Below are 26,234 nucleotides of genomic sequence, written 5' to 3' on the forward strand. Positions count from 1 at the left end.
GCTTTGGATTGGGAGAGGTTCCTGCTGTGTGATGCACTGCACTTCCTCTGCACACATCTGTCTGTGAACAAGGATTCTAACCTTTGCTTGATTCAGTTGTTCCATAGTGAGGGGTTGCTTACAAATGTGCAAACACCGTCTTTGGCTACTTTTTGTTCATGATTTGAAGGAAGACCATCTTTGGTGGAAGGTGCCGGTTTAAAATCATCTTCTGAGTGACGAAAGACTAGTTCCCCTGAATCTGGCCAAGCAGAGGTTGGTATGTCAGGGCACTTCGTTTGCTTATTCACAATCTTTTCTTTCATACAGATTCTACTCTTACAGGGTCTGAAATGACTTGGGTGTCCATTTTCCCAGGCTTTAGTCTTGACAGTGGGTTGATGAGCTCTATGGAGACAGGCTTCACCCACGATGACACAGCCTAGGTCCAGTTGTTGGGCATAAGGTGTACTAGGCTGACCTCTGCGCTGTTCATGTACCTTATGTGCAGGGATAGTGCCTCTGCCTGGCAACCAGATAATCTTAGAAGAGTCAAGTTAGCTATGGCCTTAAAATGTGAATGACCATGTACAGCTCAAGGAGTTGGGATTCCATCCCTGCTGTTGAGAATATGGTTGCACTCAATGAGGGTCAGCAAGGGTAACTAGACCTCCCTTCCTATTGGCTCCATGCCAAATCTTATCTCAAGAAGGCATATAACTTCATGCCTTCATCAGTCAAAATTTAAGTTCAAGAGCTGGAAAATTATGTTGCAGATTTGTAAAACTTTAGTTAGGCCACACAGAATATTGTATTAATTCTGGCCGCCCCATTGTAGGAAGGGTGCTGAGGCTTCAGTGAGGGTACAGAAGGGATTCAGGGGGTATATGCTGTAAGAGGTTGGATAAACCTGGGTTGTTTTCTCTGGAGCAGCAGACTGAGGGAAATCTGATAGTGGTTTATTAGGTTATGAAAGGCATAGACAGACAGCTGGTAACCTTTTTCCAGGGTTGCAATGTCTGATACCAAAGGACATGCCAAAAATAAATTGGGGGGGGGGGGGGTGTCTGGAGTGTGATGGAGAAAATACAATTGAGGCATTCAAGAGGTTATTAGACAGGCACATAAATATGCAGGGAATAGTATATAGACATTGAGTAAAAAGGAAGAATTAATTCAGTTGGGTGTTGGTTACTAATTTAATTAATTGGGCACAACATCATGGGCTGAAGGACCTGTTCTTGTTTTGTACTGTTCAAAGTTCAGTGTTTCAACCTATTCATTTTACCTTAAATATATATGGACTTGGCCTTCACAGCAACAAATTCAGATTCGGTACCCTCTGGCTGAATAAATCCCTCAGCTGTTTTGAAGGGACTTACCTTCCACAGCCATCCGTGGCAATGAATTCCACACATTCACTTGTCTGTCAAAGTTACTCGTCGTCTCTGTCTTAAAAGGCCACTCCCTCAGTCCTTTGACTCCATTACTTATGGAAACAACCCCACCCACATCTAGTTTCTTTAGGCCTTGCAGTATTAATTCCTCAATCAACACTACTGATTCAGATTACTCATTCATTAGCGCGTAGTTGTTTGTAGGTGCTTTTTGTGTACACCTTTACAAAGTAAGCACCTTTCAAGGCACACACACACAAAATGCTGGTGGAACACAGCAGGCCAGGCAGCATCTATAGGGAGAAGCACTGTCGACGTTTCGGGCCGAGACCCTTCGTCAGGACAACCTTTCAAGGCAACTTCTTTGGCAGGAATCATATTTCGATGCCCTAAAAGCGGCGTGAACAATGTTAAAGAAATGCGAGATCTCCCTCTCATCGCCGGAAACACCTCCGGATCGCGGCTCCCCGCCGCACGTGCTCATTCCGATTGCGCGATGACGCAAAACAGCGAGCGGACGCTGAACTACGCTGGCGCAATGGGCGCATGCGCGGAGGTGTGTTGACCTGACCAGCGGCCACTGGTCGGACGGGGCGATTCCCGGGTTGTGGCTGCGGCCAGAAGGAGTCGGTTGTGGCAAGCTTCACGTAAGGTGACCGGGAGTCGTCGTCGTCGCTGTTGCTGTTGACTCTTACGACCGGAGTGGGAGTATCACATTTACTGTCTCCTCCGGGGGCTTTGATCGCGCGTGTGCTGCCGTGTAATCTTCGTCGTGCAGTAACTAGATGTTGGTCATCAATGAAGGGGGAAGGTGTTGGGTTTCTTGCAGTGACACCGGTGCGGGAGGATGGTGCAGGTCCCTGTCCAATGACAGGAACTTGGGAATCAAGTTGTAGGGCGCTGCAGTGTTGCATGGAAAAGCTACACGGATCCATTCAGTGACGCCAGTGTTGGGGAAGATATAGAATCCCCGCAGTGACAGTCACCTGGGGATAGGAGCAGGATCCTGCGAATGGAAAGAAAACATGCAGCGTGCTATGCACTGATTCTGGGGCAGGAGGAAGGTTTAGTAATGCGCCGTAGCTGCAGGCAGTGTGTAGTGACTGATCGTTGGGGGAGGTGCGCTTTCTGTGCATTGACACCAATCTAGACGGCAAAGTGCAGGGAAATGCGAGAAAAGCTGGAGAGTCCTCTACAGAACAGGGAAAAAAGTTGCAAGTCAGTTTAAAATCATACCAAAGCAAGAGGAAGATATAGATTTTAGTGGTAGAAAAACGTGATTCCTGCAGTGTGTTGTGTAGTGATTGAATCAGAATCAAGTTTAATATCATCGGCATATGTCGTATAACATTAAATTAGCAGTAGCAGTGCAATACAATACATTATAAATATAGAAAGAACTGAATCACAGTAAATAGTTAAATTAAAAATAGTGCAAAACCAGAAATAATAAAAAAGTGAGGTCGTGTTCATGGGTTCAATGTCCATTTATAAATTGGACAGCAGAGGGGAAGAAGCTGTTCCTGAATCACTGAGTGTGTGCCTTCAGGCTCCTGTACCTCCTACCTGATGGTAACAGTGAGAAGAGGGCCTGTCCTGGGTGGTGGGGGTCCTTAGTACTGGACACTGCCTTTCTGAGGCCCTGCTCCTTGAGGATGGCTTGGATACTACAGAGCTACTACCCATGCTGGAGCTGATTAATTTTACAACTTTCGGTAGCTTCTGTTGATCCTAGAAGGTATTGGGACCTATGCATGGAGAGAGGGAAGCCGAGGTGTGCTGGTGAGTGACACCACAGCAGGAGGAAGGGCACATTCCTGTACATCATGGAATCATTTTGTGAAACTACTGGTCCTGTAGAGTAAAATGTGCAGGAACACGTAGTTTTATTGTGTGCGATAACAAAAAAGTCCATATTTCACTGCAAAGCCAGTACTGTAGGGAACAGGCAGAACATTCTGTGCAGCAATGCAGTGCACCAAGCTGAGTGGCCTTATTCCAGGCTGTAAATTTTAATGATCCTATAAAAGATGCTGTCATTTTGGCTCGGTCCCTTGCACTTGCAAGGATATAAGGGAGAAGTTTAGTTTGTTTTGGGGTAAAAGAATAGGATGATTGTATATATTAAAAAAACTGTAAATGCTGAAGATATGAAAACTCTGGAAGCACTTTGTAGGTCAGTCAGCATCTGCGGAAAGAACGGAATATTGTTTAAAGACAGCAGGACTGAGGTTCTATGAAATGTGAAAGGTCCTATGGAAACAGGTGAAGTGGCCAGGAGAGAGGAAAAGTTTGTTGTAATACATGCAGAAACTCAGCAAGTGAAGCAGCATCTAGGAAAAGAATAAACAGATGACATTTTGGACCTGAACGGCCTCAGCCCAAAACTTTGATCATTTATTCCCCCTCCATATGTGCTACCTGACTTGCTGAGTTCCTTCAGCATTTTATTGTGTGTTGCAGTAATCTCTTGTGTTTAAGCATGTTGCAATGCAAGCTTATTATTATATCGAAAATCATCTCTGCCTTTTGTAAGAAGTTATCTGGGTGGTTTGATTGTTCTATAGCGACAATCATTTGTACACTCAGTTCCTATTGTTTGCTGATGTTACTCAACATACATGAACCATTTTGTTTGCAATTGCTTCACTATTGAAATTCAATCAAATTTTAAATACTAAAATACAATTCTTAGTGTCCTGACCTAAATTGAGAACCAGCAAAGTTTTTTTTATTGTTGTGTTAGATGTTCAGTTAATGGTTCAAAGTGCATTGATTAAAGTACATTCTCCTTTTCTTTCTCCGTCAGAGTTTCAAAGTGAAGGTGGGTATTACACCACATCGAATTTTTAATGTTTATTTAAGCAGAACATTTTTATTACACAAGTACAAGTTAGTCTTTGTAGTGGTTGCCTTTAAATCAGATTTGTCCACTTCAGTTTCAGTGTGCTGAAGTAGAAAAATAATCATTATTCTATTCATAGTGAACCAGACGATATAGTTTCTGTTCAAGTTTTCTACTACATCATGTTTGTTCAACTTTAACTGATCATTTGCTTTCATTGACATCTTGGTTACAAAAAGACTGGAAAATATGTAAACAGTGATAAGATCTTCAGTGTTTGTAGATTTTATACACTGGAATGTATTGTGAGTCTGGGTAGCATGATGGTGCAGCTACTGGTGCATGATGGTGCTGTCTCACAGCTCACGTTACCCAGGTTTATTTCCCATCTTTGGTGCAGTCTGAGTGGAGTTTACATGTTCCTTTTGAGATGGGTGGTTATGTACCCATCAGCAGGATCATATCTGGATGAAAGTATTGATCTCGTAATTTAAGAAAGATTGTTAATGAGTTCGAATGGAGTTCAGTGAGGATTTCCTAGACTGAAGCCTGGAATGAGTAGGCTGTCTTATGAGGAATGGCTGGGTAGCCTGGACTTGTATCTGCCAGAATTTAGAAGAATGGCTGGTGACTTGCTTGAAACAAAATGCTGAGAGGTCCTGACAAGGTAGATGTTTGCCTTTATAAAGCAATCAAGAATTGGGTGTCACTGTTTTTAAGAAATAAGGTAATGCTTATTTAACCGGAGTTGAGGCATTTTGCATTATCTCCTGTGGCAGTGAGTCTGAAGCTTTCTTCCTTGGATGCCTTGGAAGCAGTCTTTGAATATTTTAAGGCAAAGATGGACGATTATTTGATAAACCAGTAGTAGACTGGAATGTGGAGTTGAAGTTACAGTCAGATCAGTCAGCTTCTTATTGTGGCCCAAAGTGGTCTACTCTTGCTCCACATTCATATTACCTACTTTCTGCCCATTACGTCGCTGGCATTTCAGGCAGCAGTGAAGGTCCTCCATATCTGGTGCTGTTCAGGGCTTTCTCCATCATGTCAGTAGCTTCCTCTCGGTTTTCACAACTTTCAGTAACACAAGTTCCGGGTGCAGACTCAGGAATACCATCGCACTCACATGTAGAAAGATTCTTCATTACTGTTTCTGTAACAATTTTGTTTGACCAGTCAGTGTTGTTAGCCCTAAACCTGGTGGACTGGTGGACCACTCTTAGTTTGGCCTCTACCTTTTGACCTGTTTGGCATTGGTCACCCACCAAGAGCCAAAGCATAAAGCCCTGACTCCAGCTAACATCGCTCTCCGGGTCATTGAGGCACACAAGCCTCGAAACCCTACAGCAGGGCTGTGGTCCTCTTGGAGGCTGCATTCATATGTACTGTAGAAATGACCACTTCCAACAAAGGAGTGTTTTACAATCTTTCCCTGGCTTCAGATTCTGGGTGTGATGGATAAGGGGGCATGGTTACTGTGGACCAGATAGAAACTGTATTTACAAGTGCTGATCCAAAACTGGGAATTCCTTTGAGGGTGACTTTGCTTTCTATTTAAAAGTCTGTCCACCATTTACAAGACTTGAGGCAGGAATGTTCTCCAGTTACCTGGATGACTGTAGGTCCAAAAGTACTCAAGAAACAGTGTGCACGATTGATGCATCCACAACCACCCTAAACCTCCCCCCACCGCTACCACGTGTGACCAAAGCACCTGTATCTGCATATGAGTTGTATCATCTACAAATAGTGTGCCATTGCTCTCCACAGCTAGTTGAACAGCATCTCTCAAACCCGGGACCTTTACCACTAACAGCAGCTAATGCACAGAAACATTACCATCTTAAAGTTCCCTTCAAGTCACATGCTTTTTTGGCTTGAAAATATGTTGCTATTCCTTCAATACCATTGAATTAAAATCCTGGAATTGCTTGCTTAACAGCACTCTGGGTGTAACTTCATTGCGTGAACTGCAGTAGTTTAAGAATTTTAATTATCACCATTTCCTTGAATGCACTTAAAGAATAGATCACTTCCTTGAAGGAAGAAAACTTGCATTTATGATTTTTTTTAAAAAAGTTATTAATTTTATTGTGGAAAATTTTGGATGCAAATTAGTTGTTGAGTTTACTATATAAATTGAGATTGTTTCTCATTGCCACTGGTTGTGAAATGTCTTTGACAACTTTAAGCACGTGATAATGTGCACTGTGAATGTGAATCTATACACAGTTATTTCATGAGCAAGTCAGCAAATGCAGAACACAGCTTATGAAGCATCATTAGAAATATAGGTTATGACTGACCTTTGAAAGGCATGGTGTCAGTTTAAAAAATGTTTTACCACCATTGCCTATATTTAGAAATATTCTTGGTTACAGTACATCTTAATAGTTGGAACTATATTTTAATGAATGTTTGTGTAATGGTGGATTTGTTTTAATAGATCAATAGTGTTTAAATTTGTACTTCAAATGATCACTTTTTATCTATTATACAGAAGACTTGCAATGAATAACCCCTATGAACAACTCCTGGAGCCGCTTGATGAGAATTGTAAAGAAAAGAAATTCTATAACCTGTCTAAAATAGGAGATGACAGATATGGTAAGCAAAACTCATTGCTCCCTCTATAACCGTATCACGGTTTATCAATTGAGTTTGTGTAAAGCTTGATTGCCTTTGTTCCTCTCTTGATGAATCACATATTTTTAATCTACTTGTCACTGAGTGTGTGAAACACTTAAGTGTAGGAAATGGAACTGCTAAAACTGAGTTTAAACAAAAGCAGTGATACACTTGAACATTAATGTCAACACTTTGTAATTTATAAAATCTCTGCATTGTGTTCCCTCTTTGCTGAGATTGTTTCACATATTTCATAAGATGAATACATTTAAATTACTAGCCATACTGAGGGAAATATTTTACTAGTTCATTCCTCTTTTTGTCTCTCAACATTAATTGTTCCACCTTGCTTTCAGTTCGCTTGCCTTTAGTCTGAACGACTTTCCCCAAAACTGTTAACTTTCCTTTCCCTTCTCAAAGATACTCCTTGGAATCTACCACTTTGATTATACTTTCTACATCTTTCCTAGTACTCCGGTAAGTTGGTAAATCAGTTTGTTATTGTTTCATGTAGTAAGGTACAGTGAAAAACTTAGTTTTGCTTGACATCCAGACAGATCATTTCTTTTCAACTCCTGCTGAAGGGTTTCGGCCCAAAACGTCGTCACTACCTCCTCCCATAGATGCTGTCTGGGCTGCTGAGTTCTGCCAGCATTTTGTGTTTTTATATATTTCCAGCATCTGCAGATTCACTCGTGTTGCCTTTTCATTTCATTATAGCAGTGCTTTGAGGTAGTACAAAGGAAAAAATAATGCAAAATCAGCTGTTACAGAGAAAGTGCAGTGCAGGCAGCCAGGAAAATGAAAGGCCATATCAAGAGGAGTCAAGAGTCCATCTTATTGCACCAGCAGACTGTTCAATAGTCTCTTTGCAGCGTAATAGAAACTGTTTTTGAACCTGGTGATACATACTTTCAGGGTTTTTTTTATCTTCTTCCCAGTGGAGTGGGGAGTGAATGTGGGTGGGGTTTCTGATCATGCTTTCTGCTTTACTGAGGTGGTGAGAAGTACAGATAGAGTCTGTGGGAGGAAGGCTGGTTCCCACGATAGCATACAGTTGTGGACACAGCCCAGCATGTTTTTTGCAGTCATGGGCAGAGCAGTTGTTACACCAGGCCATGACGCATATGGATAAGATGCTTTCTGCGGTGTATCAGCATTGATTGGAGAGGGTCAAAAGGGATGTGGAAAATTTTTTCGGACTCCTGAGCAAGTAGAGGCACTGGTGAGCATTCTTGTCTATATTGTCGAGGCAGTTGGACCAGCACAGACTGATGATGATATTCACTCCTAGGAACCTGAAGCTCTCAACTGTCTCGACTTAAGCAGCATTGTTGTAAACAGCAGTATGTATGCTGCAGCCCCCTTCCTGAAGCCAGTGACCAGCTTCTTGTTTCGCTGACATTGAGGGAAAGTGGTCATCATTGATGCCATGTCTCTCAGCTCTTTATCTCTTTCTTGTACTCAAACTCATTGTTATTCGAGTTCCTGTACTCGATGTCTACTAGGGTGGCATCGTTCTTTATAGATTGGATCCTTTTTTTCAATTGTAACACCCTGATTCACAATTTACTGTTATGCTATAGGTATTTCATGTCAGTAGTTCTGTAAGAACAGTCTGTTCTGCTTTCAGTCTGTTTGGGTTACTGTTGAAGATAAGGGATGCTTAGGAATGTGTGTCATCCAATTAGAATAGTGGAACTGGGGCAAGGTTCCAGAGGACACTGGGGGGATAGGTTTTGTGAGAGGCACAAAGATTGGTTTTGGACTTAGCTCAGCGGGAGATAAAGAGGAGGACACTGGAGGGAACCAGTCGAAGGAGTCGCTCTGGAGGGAAAACGTGGTTCGATGGAGACAAGGCACGTGAGGCCGCCAAGGATCGGTGAATATAGTTTTTTGGAAGATTTGATTTCCAACTCGTGCTTGTTTGACTGTTTAATTATAATTGGCCTTTTTTTAACTCTCTCTTTTCTTTACTAACTCTTTTAGTTAAGGTTCACAAATATAGAACATAGAAAACCTACAGCACAATACAGGCCCTTCAGCCCACAAAGCTGTGCCGAACACGTCCCTACCTTAGAAATTACCTAGGGTTACCCATAGCCCTCTATTTTTCCAAGCTGCAAATATATTTCTTCATAATTGCTTGCGGTGTGTGATCTGTTATTTCCTGGCGATGTGCTGCAACGGGGTAGTAGATCACACAGCATTCACACAAACCGGGGCTTGGTGGGTGATTCATCCCAATCCCACTGATTTGGCGGGACCGGAGTTGTATATACCATAGACGTGCAAGGCAGGAGAAAGGTGGGTTTCTCTTGTGGCTGTTAGCGAGGGACTAATGACCTGTTTCTAGAGACATCCAGAAAAAGGGGGTTTCATGATGAAATTAAGATTAATTACCTTGGGACATGATGGAAGGAGCATGTCCTTCAATTAAGACTTCAATTTTCTCACTGAAAGATGGGTATAAAACCTGTATAATCTCAGAGCATGGGGGTGGCAGTTATTGGAAGCTGAGCACTTTATTGATGTCAAATGTTTAAATAGCAAGTCATGTTGCTAATATTTACAAGCACAAAAGTCCAAATATTGTTCGGGTAGTACTGCAGCAAACACAGCCTCTGTAACTGAACCTATGTTATAGTCATTGCAAATATTATCGAAAGCGAAAGACGAAGTGATAGTAGAATGGTGTATAAATGGATTTCATAATTTTAAATCATTTATAATTTCTGAATATTTATAATTTTTTGTCAGAAAAATGCCGGCATTCACTTAACTTATTGGCTTGTAACAACCATCAATGTGCACAGAAATATTAGCTGTTTAAGGCCATGGGATAAACCCATGTGGAAAGAAGGCTGCTCTTTTGTAGTATCTTTGCTAAGAAGAGAGACAGATTTGGATTCTATTCAGTGATTCTTTGTTCTATTAAACTACCTTTACACATTAATATGAATGATCTTGTGTTATAATGTATATTCACACAGATCTTTGCAGTATTTTTTGAAATGCTATTGTACACTGCACTGTAGCACTAACAAATAGATTTATAACTTTGTTAAAATGCGTGATTGATGATTTCATTGCAAACAGAGTAATTATGTTTAAAGTGAGAAAGTGGTCCACGATATCACTCTTTGATTTTTGCATGTCAAAAGTTAGTAATTTTACAACATGATGATGGACTGTGTCCTTTACAGTTTTGTTTTGTACAGAGATGATGTGTTTTTGTGGATGAAAGTATTTCTGAGATGGTAAATAGTACTTAGTTTCTTTACATATCTCTGTGCACTCTTTGGTTTTCCTGCTTTTGTTTGTTTCCATGGATTTTAGTGCTCTGGGATTTCTGCAAGATCACGCTGCTACTGGCTGTTTGCCCAATCATTGCACAAGAGGCATTTGCAGATGGGACAGTGAGCAGCTAAAAATATTCTTGGTTTTATTGAGATTCTTTTATCTCTTACAGATCCTTGTCCATTATTAGCACACTCCACACCCATTCCATCTTAATTATCCACTCACCAATAAAATGTATTGTTGTGGTCACTGATTTGGCAGGGCTGGGGGGGTGGGGCCTGTAGACAGAAACATCAATCACCATACATTTTTTTTTGATTCAGCTGTTAGTTCAAATAAGATGTATATGGAGAGTTTAGCTTCATTTAACAATTTCATATTCAGTTAAGGTAGCTAATTCCTGTAGTTATTAACAGCCCAGTACTGGCTTTCCTACTGGCTGTCTGGAATTCCTTTCCTAAAGCTTTCATCTCCTTTAGATGGATACAGACCTAATGTGGGCAAAGGGACAAATTTGTTGCTGGGCAGTATGGTCAAATGGGGTGGTGGCCAACGTGCCCGTTTCTGCGTTGTGCAACACGTTGGCTCTGTGTTACTTGGATGTTACATCTTTGAATGAGCTTCTTTTCGGCATCAAATTTTGTTTGCTACTGTTCATATGATTGGAGTATGGATCTATGTGAAAACTACGGTCCTAGATTTTAAAAAAACCTTGTAACTTAGTAATTGAATATTCACTGCCGAGAATGGATGATGTTCTCTCCAGACCTGATACGACTTTGAATTGGTTCAACTCTGACATTAGGTTCTAATTGCAAAAATATTAAGAAAATAATGGAAATATCTCTGATCTTCGCAAACCAATTGCAAATGTTTCATTATTAAGATCGGAGAACAACCCCAACCATCAACCACCCGAGTTACACATTTTTTGAGTTATTTCCAATGTAAGTATCTTTCTAATCCTAAAAGCTAGGAGAACAACTACTTTGATATATCTCTTTTATGCTTCTCTGTTATTTTTGAGTTTCAACTTTCATATATTGTTATCTTAAAGTGAATCGCATAAGATGACATAGAAACATAGAAAACCTATAGCACATTACAGGCTCTTCGGCCCACAAAGCTGTGCCGAACATATCCTTGCCTTAGAAATTAACTAGGGTTACCATTATCCCTCTATTTTTCTGAGCTCCTTGTACCTGTCCAGGAGTCTCTTAAAAGACCCTATCATATCCGCCTCCACCACCGTTGCTGGCAGCCCATTCCACGCACTCACCACTCTTGATCTTGAGTAAGGGCAAAAATCTTCCATAGGCAATAAATGAGCAGAAAATGGAGGAGTTGCATTGATTGGGGTTCAGACAGAAGATCTACTCCTGCAGGCAGAAGGAGTGGTCAGCTTACTGCATGAGTGCTTCATCAAGAAAGAAGATAACTGCTGGAATGTTGGCAAAAAAAGATGTGGTTGAGAAACTGGATGAGTTAAAAATTAATAAAGTGGAAGAATTAAAAAGGTCAAATTTGCTTCGTGGATTAATCACCCAGTCAGGTGTGGGTTGCCATGCTTCGTTGAAGAAAGGGAGGGTGGAAATTGGAAAGATATTAATCATACTTTTCTAAGCATATCTGTAGATGGAGATGGTGACTGAGTTCTGGAGTACTGCAAATGTTCCAGCACTTTTAGAAAGGATACAGTGGTTAAAATCAGCAACTATTAATCAGCTTAACTTTGGTGATGGGGGAAATTTATAGAAATGTTAAGCTGGTTCAAGTGACTGCTAATTCTGTTTATGTGTGGATTGATGGGAGTAAGCCAGCATGGATTTATTAAAGGCAAAGCATATTCAACTAGTTTGATAGAAATATTCTGTGCAATAGCAGAGAGTAATCTTGTGAACACAAGAATGGAAGTAGGCCACCAGATTGGATCACCAACAGGTAGTAAGGATGGGCTTCCTTACTCCTGACCCTCAACACAAGTGCCCCCCAGGGTTGTGTTCTGAGTCCCCTTCTCTACTCCGTTTGCACCCTCGACTGGACGGCCACACACAGCTCCATCTGCTGATCAGATTTGCAGATGACACCACTTTGATCACCCTTATTTCTAGTGGTAATGAGATAGCCTACAGAGGAGAGGTTGACACCCCAACACAGTGGTGCCAAGATGACAATCTCTCCCTCAATGTCCAAAAAACAGAAGAGCTGATTGTCGATTACAGGAGGAACGGAGACAGGCTTGGACTGATCAACAGTGATGGGTCTGCAGTTGAGAGAGTTTCAAGTTCCTCGGTATACACATCACTGAAGAACGCACCTGGACTGTAACAACTGGCTTTGTGGCAAAAAAAAGCACAACAGTGTCCCTTCCACCTCAGGCGACTGAAGAAGTTCGGCATGAGCCCCCAAATCCTCAAGCCCTTCTACAAGGGCACCATTGAGAACATTCTGCCTAGTTGTATCACTGCCTGGCACGGGAACTGCCCCAACCTTGATTGCTAGACACTGCAGAGAGTGGTATGGACAGCCCAGCGCATCTGTGGATGTGAACTTCCCTCCACTGAGGACATTTATAGCAGCAGATGCAAAAGAAGGCCTGGAAGATAATTGCGGACACCCCAAACCATAAACTGTTTCAGCTGCTTCTGTCTGGCATACGCTACTGCAGCATTAAAGCCAGGGCCAGCAGGCTACGGGACAGCTTCTTTCTCTGATCGAGGCTAGTTTGCCTCCGGCTTTAGATCTTCTTGTGTGCCAGTTCCCAAGAGAATCCATTGCATGATCTTTGAAAGACTTGTTTAGCCTGTACATTGATGGAGCTGACTGAGCCTGTAATCCTCTGAAGCCCCTCATGGTTCTCTGCATTGGAGCTTTCATATGAGGCCATGATGCAACTGGTCAGAATGCTCTCCACAATACATTGATAGAAAGTTGTAAGGTTCTTTGGCATACCAAATTTTCTCAAACTCCTAACAAAGTAGAGCCACTGGTGTGCCTTCTTCGTTATTGTATCAGTGTGTGGGGGGCCCAGACAGATCCTCGAAGATGTTGACACCCAGGAACTTGAAGATGCTCACCTTTTCCACCACTAACTGAGGATTGGTGCATGTCCTCCCAACTTCCTCTTCCTGGAATCCACAATCAATTCATTGTTCTTACTGGCATTGAGTGTGAGATAGTTATTACAACATTACTCAGCAGCCAATCAATCTCACTCCTGTATGCCTTCTCATTGTCATCAGAAATTTTATCCACAGCAGTGGAGTCACCTGCAAATTTATAAATGACATTTATAATGACACTTTAGCCACAGGAAAGAGTAGTGATGAGCAGTTAATTTTTGGATGATCATGTCCAATGAAGCTCAGTAGGGGATGGTACACACATTTCTTCTTCATGTACATTCATGAGTATAAATTGCCCTGTTTTTTAAATCTGCAGATGAGGTAAAACTTTGAACTGTAATGAGGACAGTAATAAACTTCAGCAGGATGTAGGTGGGATAGAAGAATTGCAGTGTATGACAAACCAAGCTTAACATAAGAAGATATCAGGTGTTACAGTTTGGTGGTGGTGGCATCCATCGGTCTCGAGAGACCATGGATCTGTGCCTGGAGTTTCCAAGGCGCAGGCCTGGGCAGGGTTGTATGGGAGACCGGCAGTTGCCCAAGCTGCAGGCCTTCCCCTCTCCACGCCACCGATGTTGTCCAAGGGAAGGGCACTAGGACCCATGCAGCTTGGCACCAGTGACGTCGCAGAGCAATGTGTTGTTAAGTGCCTTGCTCAAGGACACAAACACGCTGCCTCAGCTGAGGCTCGAACCAGTGACCTTCAGGTTACTAATCTGATGCCTTGCCCACTAGGCCACATGCCAACACAGTTTGGTAGAAAGAGGCAATACAAACAAGAAAGCACAGTTCTATTGAAAGCACAGGACATAAAATGTAGGAGACCAGAAGAATCTGCATGAATTGTTGAAGTGGCATAGGAAGTTGAAAATCCAGTTTAAAAAGAAAAGTCATTTGGAATCCAGGCTTTAGAAATAGGGGTATGGAGTAAGGAAGCTGGCCAGTGGTGTAGTGGCATCTGCAGGTACCGTCTCATTGGCTCTTTAATCAACCCTGGAAATCTGGACAGCAAAGATGTATACATCAGGATACTCTTTATCGACTACAGCTTTGCATTCAGTACCATCATCCCCTCAAAACTAATCAATAAGCTTCAAGACCTTAGCCTCAAAACCTCCTTGTGCAATTGGATCCTTGATTTCCTCACTTGTAGACTCAGTCAGTTCAGATTGGCAACACCATCTTCTCCACAATCTCCATCAGCATAGTTGCATCACAAAACAATGTGCATAGATAGCTCCCTGCTCTACTCGCTTTACAAAATAAATGAACCAAATCGTCAAATCTACCTGCCGACATGTGAAAATGTTTGAAATGCATTTCCTCATCTATGTCTCTCACGAAGAAACTCACACAGTGGCATAGAAACCCCACCGCCAACTAGCGTTTTGGTGCACACCAATGCATGTTTGCTACAGCGTATAGCGACGCAGAAGTGAAAATCAGGGTATGGCGTAGGCTGCAGCATAGCTCGTATGCACAAGTATAAATCAGCCTTCAGCATGCAGGAGAGCGATTGTAAATCTGGCTGAGTGGTGCCATAGCAACAATCTTCTACTCAATGTTAGCAAGACAAAGGAGCTGGTTACTGATGTCAGGAGGAGGGAACCAGGGATTCATGAGCCAGTACTCAGCAGAGGATCAGAAGAGTAGAGTGTTAGCAACTTTAAATTCCATGGTGTTATTATTTTGGAGGATCTGTCCTGGGCCTGGCACGTAGTGCAATTATGAAGCAAGCACAGCTGTGCCACCACTTCCTTAGGAGTTTGCGTAGATTCGGCATGACATCTAAAACTTTGACAAACTTCTGTGGATGTGTGGTGTAGAGTATATTGACTGTTTGCGTCACTGCCTGGTGTGGAAACACCAATGCCTATGAACACAAAATCCTACAAAATGTAGTGGATATTGCGCAGTCCATCATGGATAAAACCCATCCTCTAATTTCCAGAATTAGAGAAGTATACAAATCTTGAGGGATTGTAGAACTGGAGGAGATTACAAAGATGGCTGTAAGAGTAAATTAATAGCAAGCAAAGATATACCAGGTATGCTAATATTGCAAATTAGGATGCAAACATTGTTCTGGCAGAGCAGAGATTATGGGGTTACCTGTGGGAGGTTGGCTTGGACTGCAGTGAAACCACAATCTAGAGAATTGCCAGAAGGGCATGATAACAAACCACAGCACTGCATCGATATTATGGTGCTCCTGAATTCTGCTGGTAGACCTTGAGGGGCAAGGCACAACGCTACATCAGATAAAACTCTCCCTTGGTATAATCCCCAAAGGCACAAGACAAATTTCTAGTCTTAGTAGTATGCACATTAGGACTACGCTGTGTCTTAGTATCTAACTTGTTTTGTGAGGGGAGATGTCTGAAAGAAAAGATTATATTTCTATTACTTTGCTCAATATCTCAGGACTTTCTGGCTAACAATGTGTTTTTAGTCATAATTGTGGGAAGAGCAGCTAGAATGCACACAACGAACTACTTCTGTAATGTGTTATATTATCACTGTGCCCTTTAGCAGTTTGGTACGAGTCATGCAGATTTGCAACGTGTCCCTAACTACCACTAGGAAAAATCTTCAAAGATAACAAAATCAAAGAACCATTGCCCAGTGTGTCTCTTGCTCAGAATGTTGCTCTTTGTCTCAGGCTCATGTATGGTTGCCAGAGTTGTGGAATTGGCAGAGTTCAATGGGTTAACCTTGTTGTTGCATCGTAAATGTTACTGAAAGTAGTAAGCTTGTAAAATTATGATGGGACTTAGCTGTGGAGTGTTTTTACTTTTCCATAACTAAAGGCAAGCACACAGTTTGATATGATAGCAACACACACAAAGTGCTGGAGGAACTCGGCAGGTCAGGCAGCATCTATGAAAAAGAGTACATTCGATGTTTCGGGTTGAGACCTTTCATCGTGTGTGTCTGTGCCTTGGATTTCCAGCATCTGCAGTTTTTCTTCTCTGTGCTTCGTATGATAATTGGGCAGTAAAGCAATTATGCTGATAAAGGATTGTTTATTTTGTTTTCACTTGTTGGCTTTATTAATGATGGGGAAGCTGCTGTATTGAATTGTGTCCATGGTTCTTTATGTGTGTTCACTCATCTCAGAAAATGCCTATTTGCAGTACTCATTTACACAGCTGTTCTCCACCAATACATGTGCATGTTCTTGGAGGGAAAATAGTTAATAGTAGTTTTAAGTTAGTAACAGCTTTTTAATAATATTCATTGGTATATACTTTCAAAAGCTGCAAAGAATCCCATTTTTTATTTTGTTGTGGGATATGGTGGAGCCAGTGTTTGTCATCCATCCCTAATTCCTTTTAATAATGAGCCACCTACTTCAGTGGCTGCAGCTTTCACAGTGAATGTTTATCGATTTTAGAGGGGGAGGTGTCCAGCGTTCAGAGCTGATGACAATGAAGGAATGCCAGTCCAGGTTTGCTGTGAGTGGGCATTGATGGTGTTGACAACATTCAAACTCGTTGTCTATTTATTGATGATGCCCACTCGTGGAGGGTAAGGGAACCCAGAGAGGCAGATGGAGTGCTCATCAAGCAGGATTATCAGAGTATTATACATTAGCCAGTATATTGCTTCTGCCCTGTGCTCTGCCTTAAATCATCCAGAGTTGATGTTTAGCTTAGCATATTGTAAGAATGTAGAATATGAATATTTCAGAATCATCCATCTGAAAATTGCTCAGAGGCTAAACTTGACACTTGCATTAACCATGTTTGAAGAAGATTTTCAGAATTTTAATTTTATCAAGAAGAAGAAAATGTTTCTTGGTTCCACAGATTACAATAGAGCTGTCTTCCAACAATTGATATTTGGTTTTCATACAACAATTTAGTATTATTTTGTTTTAATCTCATAGTACTTATGAAAATCTGCTTATTACTGGGAAAATGGAGCTCTGTAAGGGTAATATTTGACTTCATTAAACAGTCCAGATGGCTATGGCCATATAATTTTTTAATGCAGTGAAATATTTATTTTGCTTCAACACAGTGTGAAACAAGTATTTCCCCTTTGCATCTTTATGTGATTTTGATGTTTTTCTCTGTATTTCAAAATGGGTTTATGATTCCTTAGATCTATGTCCATAGAGAGTTTAATTGCATTGTGAAATTTGGGACTTTAACAACCCAAGAATTCTATTCTTTTGCTCTTTTTGTTTTAAAGACCCTTTCTTACATCAGTGGAATAGACATACTCTGTCTAGTTTCTGCTTCCTCTGTAATTCTCACACATTCAGTGCGGTGCCTCCAACAAGCATTTATTTCCCTACTCTGCTCTGTCAGCATTCTGATGGGACTGCTCCCTCTGTAGTTCTCTGGTTCACTCTTGCTCCTCCACCAGCATTACTTCCTTTCCCTCTTCACCTTTGCAAACAAACATAAGAAGTGTAACACCTGACCCCTTCCACTTTCTAGGGACCCAAACTCCCTTCCCAGTGGAGCAGTGCTTTAGTCTGTGGTATGGTTGAATGAAGCCCCAAAATAAGTGGGAAAATGCCACCTCACCTTCACAGCACTTAGGACTCAATTATAGAATTTGGGAAATTCGGACAGTTGGTCTTTCGACTTTATATTAAAACTGCCCTGTTCTGATGGAAGTCATCAACTGCAACGTTAGCTTTTTTCCCCCCTTCTTTCCACAAATACCGGATTGAATTGCTGGGTATTTTCAGCATTTGCTTAACTTTTAAATTTCTAGCAACTGTATTTTGTGGGTATTGCAGTTCATTTTATTTCCTCCAGCGCTCTTAATCATCTCCTTCTATTTGCATTCCTTACATTGTATCTCCTCCAGACAGATCTGATCAGCTGCAATGAACATATTTTCATCTTTCTCTCTCAACAGGTGTCACCACCATTGCTGTTATTTAGTCTCCCTTGTCTCCACCATATCTTGGTTTCCATTTATCTTGACTTCACAAAACCTACATATCTTTAATTTCTAGCTTTTCCTTGTTCTTCTGAAAGGTCATTGAATTCAAACTATTAGCTCCACAGGTGTTGCCTGACCTCTTGAGTGTTTCCAACATTTTCCATACTCTCATTCTGTGACTCCTGTTACCTGGCCTCCAGCCTATATTGGTGTTCATTTTTGTTCATAAAGTCATGGAATTGTTACAACGTGGATGAGATAACCCAGTCACTCCCTGTGCCCTGCATTTGGTTTCAGATATAGGAGCAGAACTAGGCCATTTGGCCCATTGAGTCTGCTCCGCAATTTCATCATAGCTGATCCATTTCCCTCTCAGCCCAAATCTCTTGCCTTCCCCATGTATCTCTTCATGCTCTGACTAAGCAATAATCTATCAATCTCTGCCTTAAATGTACCCAATGATTTGGCCTCCACAATCTCTTCAGCCACCATATTCCCTATTTTCCTTACATTCTGTCTTGTGTGCCTACTCAATTCCCCTTTTGAGGGCATTGCTATTTTCAACCAGCCTTTTAGATAGAGTTCAAAGTAATAACTATTCCCTGCTGGATGTAAGTTTTTCTCATAATCCTCATACTTTGTCTCCAAATTTATTGCTCTCCATTTGAATGAGCCACTTAATGGGAATGGCTTGCCTCTGTGTGCCCTATGTAAATCAGTCATAACCTTGTACATCTCAGTAACATTTCCTCTCAGCCATTTTTTTTGCCTGTTTTACAGCGGTATAACTAATTTGTTGCATCAGTTTAGGTCCTCAGAGGTATTGATCCCAGGAACTTGAAATTGCACACTCTGTCCAGTTCTGACCCCTCAATGAGGATTGGTTTGTGTTCCCTCGCCATACCCTTTCTGAAGTCCACAATCAGCTCTTTGATCTCATTGACGTTGAGTGCAAGGTTCTGGCTGTGACACCATTCAACTAGCTGGTATATCTCGCTCCTGAATGCCCTTTTGTCACCATCTGAAATTCTGCCAACAATCATAAGCAAATTTATAGATGGCATTTGAGCTATGCCTAACCACACAGTCATGGGTGTAGAGAGAGTAGAGCAGTGGGCTAAGCACACATCCCTGAGGTGCACCAGTTTTGATTGTCAGCGAGGTGGAGATTCATACAGATTATTGTCTGCCAGTTCAGAAGTTGAAGATCCAGTTGCAGAGGGAGGTACGGAGGCCCAGTTTCTGTAGCTTTATGATCAATCTAACCCTTCCCTCCTACATAGCCCATACCACTCAATTTTTCTTTCATCCATCTGCCTGTCTTTTAAATGTCTCTAGAGTATGAGATTCCACCTCCACTCTCAGCAATGCATTCCAGGCACTTGAGACTCTCTGTATAAAAAAAACCTACCTCCGACATCTTTCCTATAAATTTTTCTCTGCTTTTTTCTGGCTTTTGCCATTGGTGCCCTGTGAAAAAGGTGCTGGTTGTCTACTCTTATACAGATCTGTTAAGTCACCTCTCATTCTCCTTTGCTCCAAGGAGAAAAGCCCTTTCTTATTCAATGTTTCTACATAAGATGTGTTACCTAATCCAGGAAATATCTTTGTAAATGTCCTCTGGACCCTCTCTAAAGCTCCACATCCTCAGAAATGAACACAAACTCCAAGTGTGCACGGCAACTGTGAGGGATCTCTGGATTTGAACCTGAAGATTCCTCTGTTCTTCCACACTGCTCGTGTCCTTTCTCGTAGCTTCATACCTCCGTAAGGTAGAGAGATTGGAACAGAACACAGTAATCTAATTGCATCCTCTTAATGTTTTTAACAGGTTTCACATTTATTCCCTGTTTTTGTACCATGGCACAGTTTTGCAATTTATTTCTATTCTCTTCATTAGTCACTGTTTACCACACTTCCAAATTTTGCTTTACCTGCAGTTTTTGAAATGTAACCATGCACATTTGTGTCTTGAGTCAGTAATACACTCAGTGGCTACTTTTAAAGTATACCTGTATGTTTGCTCAGCATCAGAATGGGGATGAAATGTGATCAAAGTGACTTTGACCATAGGATGTGAAAAGTGGGGTGGTTTGAGTATCTCAGAAACTACTGACCTTCTAGGATTTTCATGTACAACAGTATTAGGAGTTTACAGAGAATGATGCGAGAAACAAAAACCATCCAGTGAGTGGCAGTTATGTGGGTGAAAATGCCTTGTTAATGAGAACGGGCTGACAAGTTGCTACTGAGGGTATATAAATATATAGTAGTCTCATCACTATTCTGGGAGCACCACTGTCCACCGTCCTCTAAACTGAAAATCAAAGGTTTATATTACTCTCTTCCTTGTGTCTGTAAGTTGTTTGCTGATGCATTCTGCTTTTGATTTGTTCAATTCCATGAGCATTGATTTTGATAACTCTGCTGTTGCCAGTTGTGCCTCCATCTCTAATCTCTATAATTGCCTCCTCTACACCTCTCTGCATCCATGCTCCTCTTACTTTTAAGGCACTCTTGAAACCTAACCTTTAACCAGGGAGATGAAAGAAGTTACTGGCTGCATGCCTGCCCCCATCCCTGATAATAGTTAAGCACAAAGAGGATGTGCATGCATGTTTGATTGTACAAGATGTCTCGATTGTCTGTCCAAAAGGAAACTATATTTTTGTATGACCCCTGTTCTTACAAGAGTTCAGTCACATCCTGATATTTCCGTATGTAACTAGGTTTATATACTAATGTTCCTTTTGACGTGGCTCAGATGATAATAGCATAACATTAACAGTTTTTTTCTTTTACTTACTTCAGAGCTTTTTTGTCCAGCTTTCAGCTGCAATTGTAATTATAGCCATTTTAAAATCACTTCCTTCTCTCCCCCAATAGCGCAGTTGCCATTCTCTATCCGTGTCCTTCTGGAAGCAGCAATCAGAAACTGTGACTGTTTCCTTGTGAAGAAAGAAGATGTTGAAAACATATTGAACTGGAAAGTGACACAACACCAAAATGTTGAGGTGCCTTTTAAGCCAGCTCGTGTCATCTTGCAAGATTTCACGTAAGGGTTAACTTGAATATAAAATGCTGAAATAGAATATTTTGTGAATTAAAAAAAGGACTAAGCACAAATTATCTAGTAAATTTTATAGGAATAACCTGTAGCTTATACAGGGAAAGCAAAATAATGAATGGTTGAATTTCTTTTCCTCCAATAATGATTTGACAAACCTGATGGAAAAGAAACTTGGCATTTCTAGTCTGTAGCGTGGGTGAACTTAACTGGGACAAGGTTCCAGGCATGCTGGTTCCCTGCAAGAGGGTAATTGAGAGATTCTTTGTGAAGAATGTATTGGGTGGAAAGGGAAAGGAAGTTGGCTTGACTTTTGCCAAGAACAATGGATGATGCAAATCAAATCTGAAAGCTAAGCTGGGAAAGGAAAAATTAATAAAGATAGCAGGTATCTGGTAGATGAGGGTAGGAAATTTCCTTAGTGGAATGAGAAAAGGAAGAGCTGAAGAATAGAACCACTTTGATTGGAGAAACAGTCAGTGGCATATGTGTAGCTAAGCAGATTGCATTTGCATGCATGGTGGAATGAAAACAATATTTGGTCACAATATTTTCTGCTACTGTTCTCTGGGGTTTGGATTTAAAGGTTGCCTCTCTGCTGAGTTTGAGACTGATTAGAAGTTAGTGATGCAGGATCTGTCGATATCAGTGACTTAGAGGGATTAGAGTATGATCTACTCCAATTTGTCAGTGAGACAAAAATAGGTAGGAGGGAATGCTGTGATAAGAATATATGGACTTGGCCTCAGGGTGTAAATAGGTTGAGTGAATGAGCACAAGCTTGGGAAATGGAGTTTAATGTGGGAAGTGTGGGGTGTTTACTTTGGTAAAAGGAATTAAATGGAGGAGTACAGTCTAAATGGAGAGAGATTGCAAATGAGTGGAGGACAGAAGGATCTAGAAGATGCTTTTGTGATTTATGTGCAAGAAGTTAGCATCTAGATGCAGCAAGTGGTTAGAAGGACAAGTGCCAAATAGCCTTTATTGATAGTGGTTTTGGAGTTTAATATTGTACATAGTGTTAGTGAGGTTGTACCTGAGTAACGTGCACAGTTTTGATCTCCTTATTTAAAGATGTACAGTAAAACTCTAATCTGTTGTTCAATTATTTGGAAATTGTAGGTTGTGCAGAAGAGATTCACCATGTTAATTCCCGTGATAAGGATAGCTAAATAATTTGAATCTATATTATTTGGAGTTTGGAAGAATGAGGGGAGATCTCATTAAAGCATGTAAGATCCTCTCTTGACTGAGGGAATGTAATTACAAAAGGCTGGTCATTTAATGCTAAGGTGCATAAGAATTTCTTCACCCAGTGTAGTGAATCTCTGGAATTTTCTACTTTGGTGGTTTGTGGAGACTAAGTTATTGGAAGTATTTAAAGATGGTGCAGATAATTTTTTGAAAGATTGACAGCTGTTTCGAACTAGCACAAAAGAAGATGAACTTCACGGTAGATCAGATATGGTCATATTGAATGGCAGGACCTAGGTAATCTCGTTTCAATTCTGTGTTTTTACACCTATCTGAGCTTGTCTTGTCCATTATAAATGGTGTTGAAGCCTGCTGATCTAATTCCAAAACTTCCTGTGCATGATGATCTGCTGAGATCATTGCATGCACATACGTATTTACTTCTGAGATGGAATTCTCTCTTTCAGCCTGGATTGAATTTGTGCACAGATCCCATGGGCAAAAGGAGTCCAAATGTCCAAATGATGTTCCAGTAACAGATGGCTAGCATCTGCTACTCCGAGACACAGGTGACTGTGGTACTTCTTCACTCCTGTAAAGTAATATTTTTTTTCAAGACTGAAACCCTTGACATAGACTGCAGATGTTTAATGATTCAACTGTTTTGAAGAGAGAAATTTGTGGCCAGGCCACTAAAGCCCTGAAGCCAATGGAGGCTTTTAATGAAAATAACTATACCTGTTACCTCTCTTTAGAACTTTAGTGTTTGTAACTATACCTGTGTTTATTTCCAGTGGTGTGCCTGCAGTGGTTGACTTTGCTGCCATGCGAGATGCTGTGAAGAAACTAGGAGGAGATCCAGAGAAAATAAACCCAATTTGTCCTGCAGATTTGGTTATTGACCACTCCATTCAAGTAGATTTCAACAGATGGTAAGTTGCAATGATTAAATTGTTGTTGGCTCGTATTTCAGAGCTTACGAAGGTTTCTTATGTTACTTTGTGAATTTTCTTTCTAAAGAGAGGTAACAAAATTAGACTTGGAGTTTTATTCATCATTCTTTACTTCTGGGCCTTGTATTGCTTTGAAATCAGAGAAGTTTCTTTTAGTTCCATGCTTATGGTTTTAATCTGGTTGGGCATACTGTGCTGGTGTATTGATTTCAGTCCAGTATGTCAATACTTAATATCTACTTAAAATTCTTGATGTTGTAGATAGTAAGCAATAACTGTGCATTAAGTGACAAGGATACACCTTTGGCAATGTGCTAATAGCAGGGAACATTCATCTGTAGTTTTCCCCTTGATAGTTTCAATGGAACTGAATCAAAATAGTTGGTTTCACTTGCCATAAAGTATCAGTTAGAAGTTAATTTCCTGAAGACAGGTTTTAAAACATTGAAGGGCACCAGGGTAATGTAGCGATTAGCACGACACTATTTCAGCTCGGGGCATCAGAGTTCAATCCCAGTGTCCTGTTAGGAGTTTGTATATCCTCCCTATGAAATGAGTGCATTTTCTCTGGGTGCTCTGGTTTCTTCCCCAGTCTAAAGATGTGGATTCATGTGACAAGAGGCTATATAAACTTGACTACGTCGAAGAGAAATAAGTTCACCAATTTTGCATAAGAAGTCTGACCAAATGCAAAGCTTGTAGTTATAATGGATACGGGAGCTGTATATTATGATTGGGAAGTTTAAAAATGGGAATACTGTATATGTCGAGATAACAGGTTAGACATTTAGTAATGACACAGGAAATTTCTTCGCTTGAAGAATAGGATATTTGAAGCTGTGGCCCAGAGGGCTGTGGATGTAATGTTATGTATATTTTAAAATGGGATAGGTGGATTTGTAATTAGGGGATAAAGGAATGTGGAGATGGTTTAGAAAAATGGAACTCATGTAGGCATTTTGCCATGGCCTTAGTGAAAAATGAAGCAGGCTCCAGCCACTGTATGACAGGCTGCTATTCTTATTATGTCATAATGTCACATAATAAGGTATTTTGTTAATTCATTATGATTAACATCCTCATAAAGCCAGTTACTGTATTCATTATTCTACGTTCTATTTATTTTATAAAAGAAGGTCCCAGAAATTGTGTTGACACATTAGTATCAGGTGACTACATCTTCTTTTCCTTGCAATGTCATTATGTTGGAGTTTACATTTCCTAAGATCATTGAATAAGATACAGCTACAGATTTAACTTGATAAAAAGATTAGTGGGTCATTTTGAAATGATTGTTTACTTCTGGTTTGGATATGGTTTAAAATAACAGTTCTCAAAGTAATATTAAATAATTACACAATCTGCTTTACATCTGAATTATTCCACACTTAATGCACAAATTAAATGCTGTTTCATGCAAAATATTTCTATTTATTTGATTTTACACTGAACTGAAAATTAGATGATGCTCACAGAAATGTTAAATACCTTTTAAGAAGCAAGCAATTGGTGTGGTAAACATCTTGTAATAACCACCCACCTTGTGTTTATTAGTATTATTCTTTGCCTGAGTGGGATATACTTTTAAAAGTTCCTTTACCAGTGAATCAACAGGATTCTGATGAAGAACAATTTATTCTACTGTCTGACCCATGAAAATGCCTATTGTTCATGAGCTGGTTTTGTGTGTGCAACATGTGAATCATTAGAGTTCCATAGTGGTGGTATTCAGAGGGTTGATCTTGTTCCTTAAAAAGTAATGCAGCACATTATTTCTTTAGTATAGATTAGTCGTGTTCACTCGCTTCTAAATCGAGCTGTTTGTTGCCCTGCTCTTTTTTTTAAGAGCCATCTGTTTTGTGTTTATCTGACTATGACTGATTTCCTAATTCCATTAATCTATTTATAGTAGTTTCAGTTTGGGTTTGCATGACATGTTTTGCTTTTATTTTAATATAGACTGTCTGTGCATTCACCAGTTTTTTCCCAGATAGTCTAGGTCTGATCTCAGTGCATTCTAAGATACAAATGGCCCCTTGGGGAAATGGCTAAAACAGGGTAATAAGCATGTTTATTGCAGAAAGCTGCTGATAGGTGAAATTGAATACTGTTGATCTATGTTTACAAAAACAGAAATTGTATGATAGGCAAATGCAGACTTCATTCTGAAATTAAAGTTTTTAATGTTTCTAGTGTTTTAAATGCATTACAATTTACACAAGAAGTCTTCATCAGTGCGTATCCTGGGTACCTGCTGAAAAATCAGTTCAAGTAGAAGTTAATCCTCTTTGTTTGAATCCTTGATTTTGATGTGCTAGGTTGAACAGATATGTAATTGAAAAAACATTGATAAATATGGGTTAATGGGAAAATGTCCTTTTCCACTTGAATGAATTTGATACTTTCCATGGAAGATGAAGAGAATGAGAAGACATTGAATGAAGCCATCAAAGTTTGTTTAGCATTCTACATGAATGTAGATTCACATGAATCCTCAAAGGTCATTAAATAAAAACTGTAGCCATTATTGGTGAAAAACTTTGTAAAGAGGCCAAACAGCAAGATCTCAGAAACCAACAGACGAGTGAAACAATTTTATTTTTATACTAGCATTGATTTTTTTTTTCTGTGTTTATTTATGGGAAATTAAACACACACATCAAGAAATGGGGTAGACTATTAAGTGAACCAAAGTTAGTTTTGTATACTGGTATATGATACAAGTTTGTAGAACTCTTTATTGATAACTGTGCCAGGGCTTTAATACCATCACCCCCAATAAAACAAAACCCATGCCTTTTATGCTTGCTATGACCGACAGAATATGGAGGC

The 26,234-nt window shown here is 40.4% G+C and overlaps 1 protein-coding gene across 3 annotated transcripts in view; it reads left to right on the forward strand.

Moving 5' to 3' along the window:
* The first annotated feature begins 1,895 nt into the window (after positions 1–1,895).
* The window catches only part of LOC140729131 (cytoplasmic aconitate hydratase), a 64,468-nt gene continuing 40,129 nt past the window's right edge, over positions 1,896–26,234 (forward strand). Inside the window, exons 1-4 of one of the 3 annotated variants that reach the window (XM_073048569.1) lie at positions 1,896–2,023; positions 6,722–6,828; positions 21,075–21,243; positions 23,244–23,381. In XM_073048569.1, the coding sequence (XP_072904670.1) occupies positions 6,732–6,828; positions 21,075–21,243; positions 23,244–23,381 (404 nt within the window). In that variant the 5' untranslated portion in view covers positions 1,896–2,023; positions 6,722–6,731. Of the gene's footprint in view, positions 2,029–6,721; positions 6,829–21,074; positions 21,244–23,243; positions 23,382–26,234 lie in introns of all 3 variants that reach the window. The other 2 variants (XM_073048568.1, XM_073048571.1) reach the window with 2 other exon arrangements.

Source organism: Hemitrygon akajei, chromosome 6 (assembly GCF_048418815.1).
Source record: "Hemitrygon akajei chromosome 6, sHemAka1.3, whole genome shotgun sequence".
In the NCBI taxonomy this organism is placed as follows: Eukaryota; Metazoa; Chordata; class Chondrichthyes; order Myliobatiformes; family Dasyatidae; genus Hemitrygon; species Hemitrygon akajei.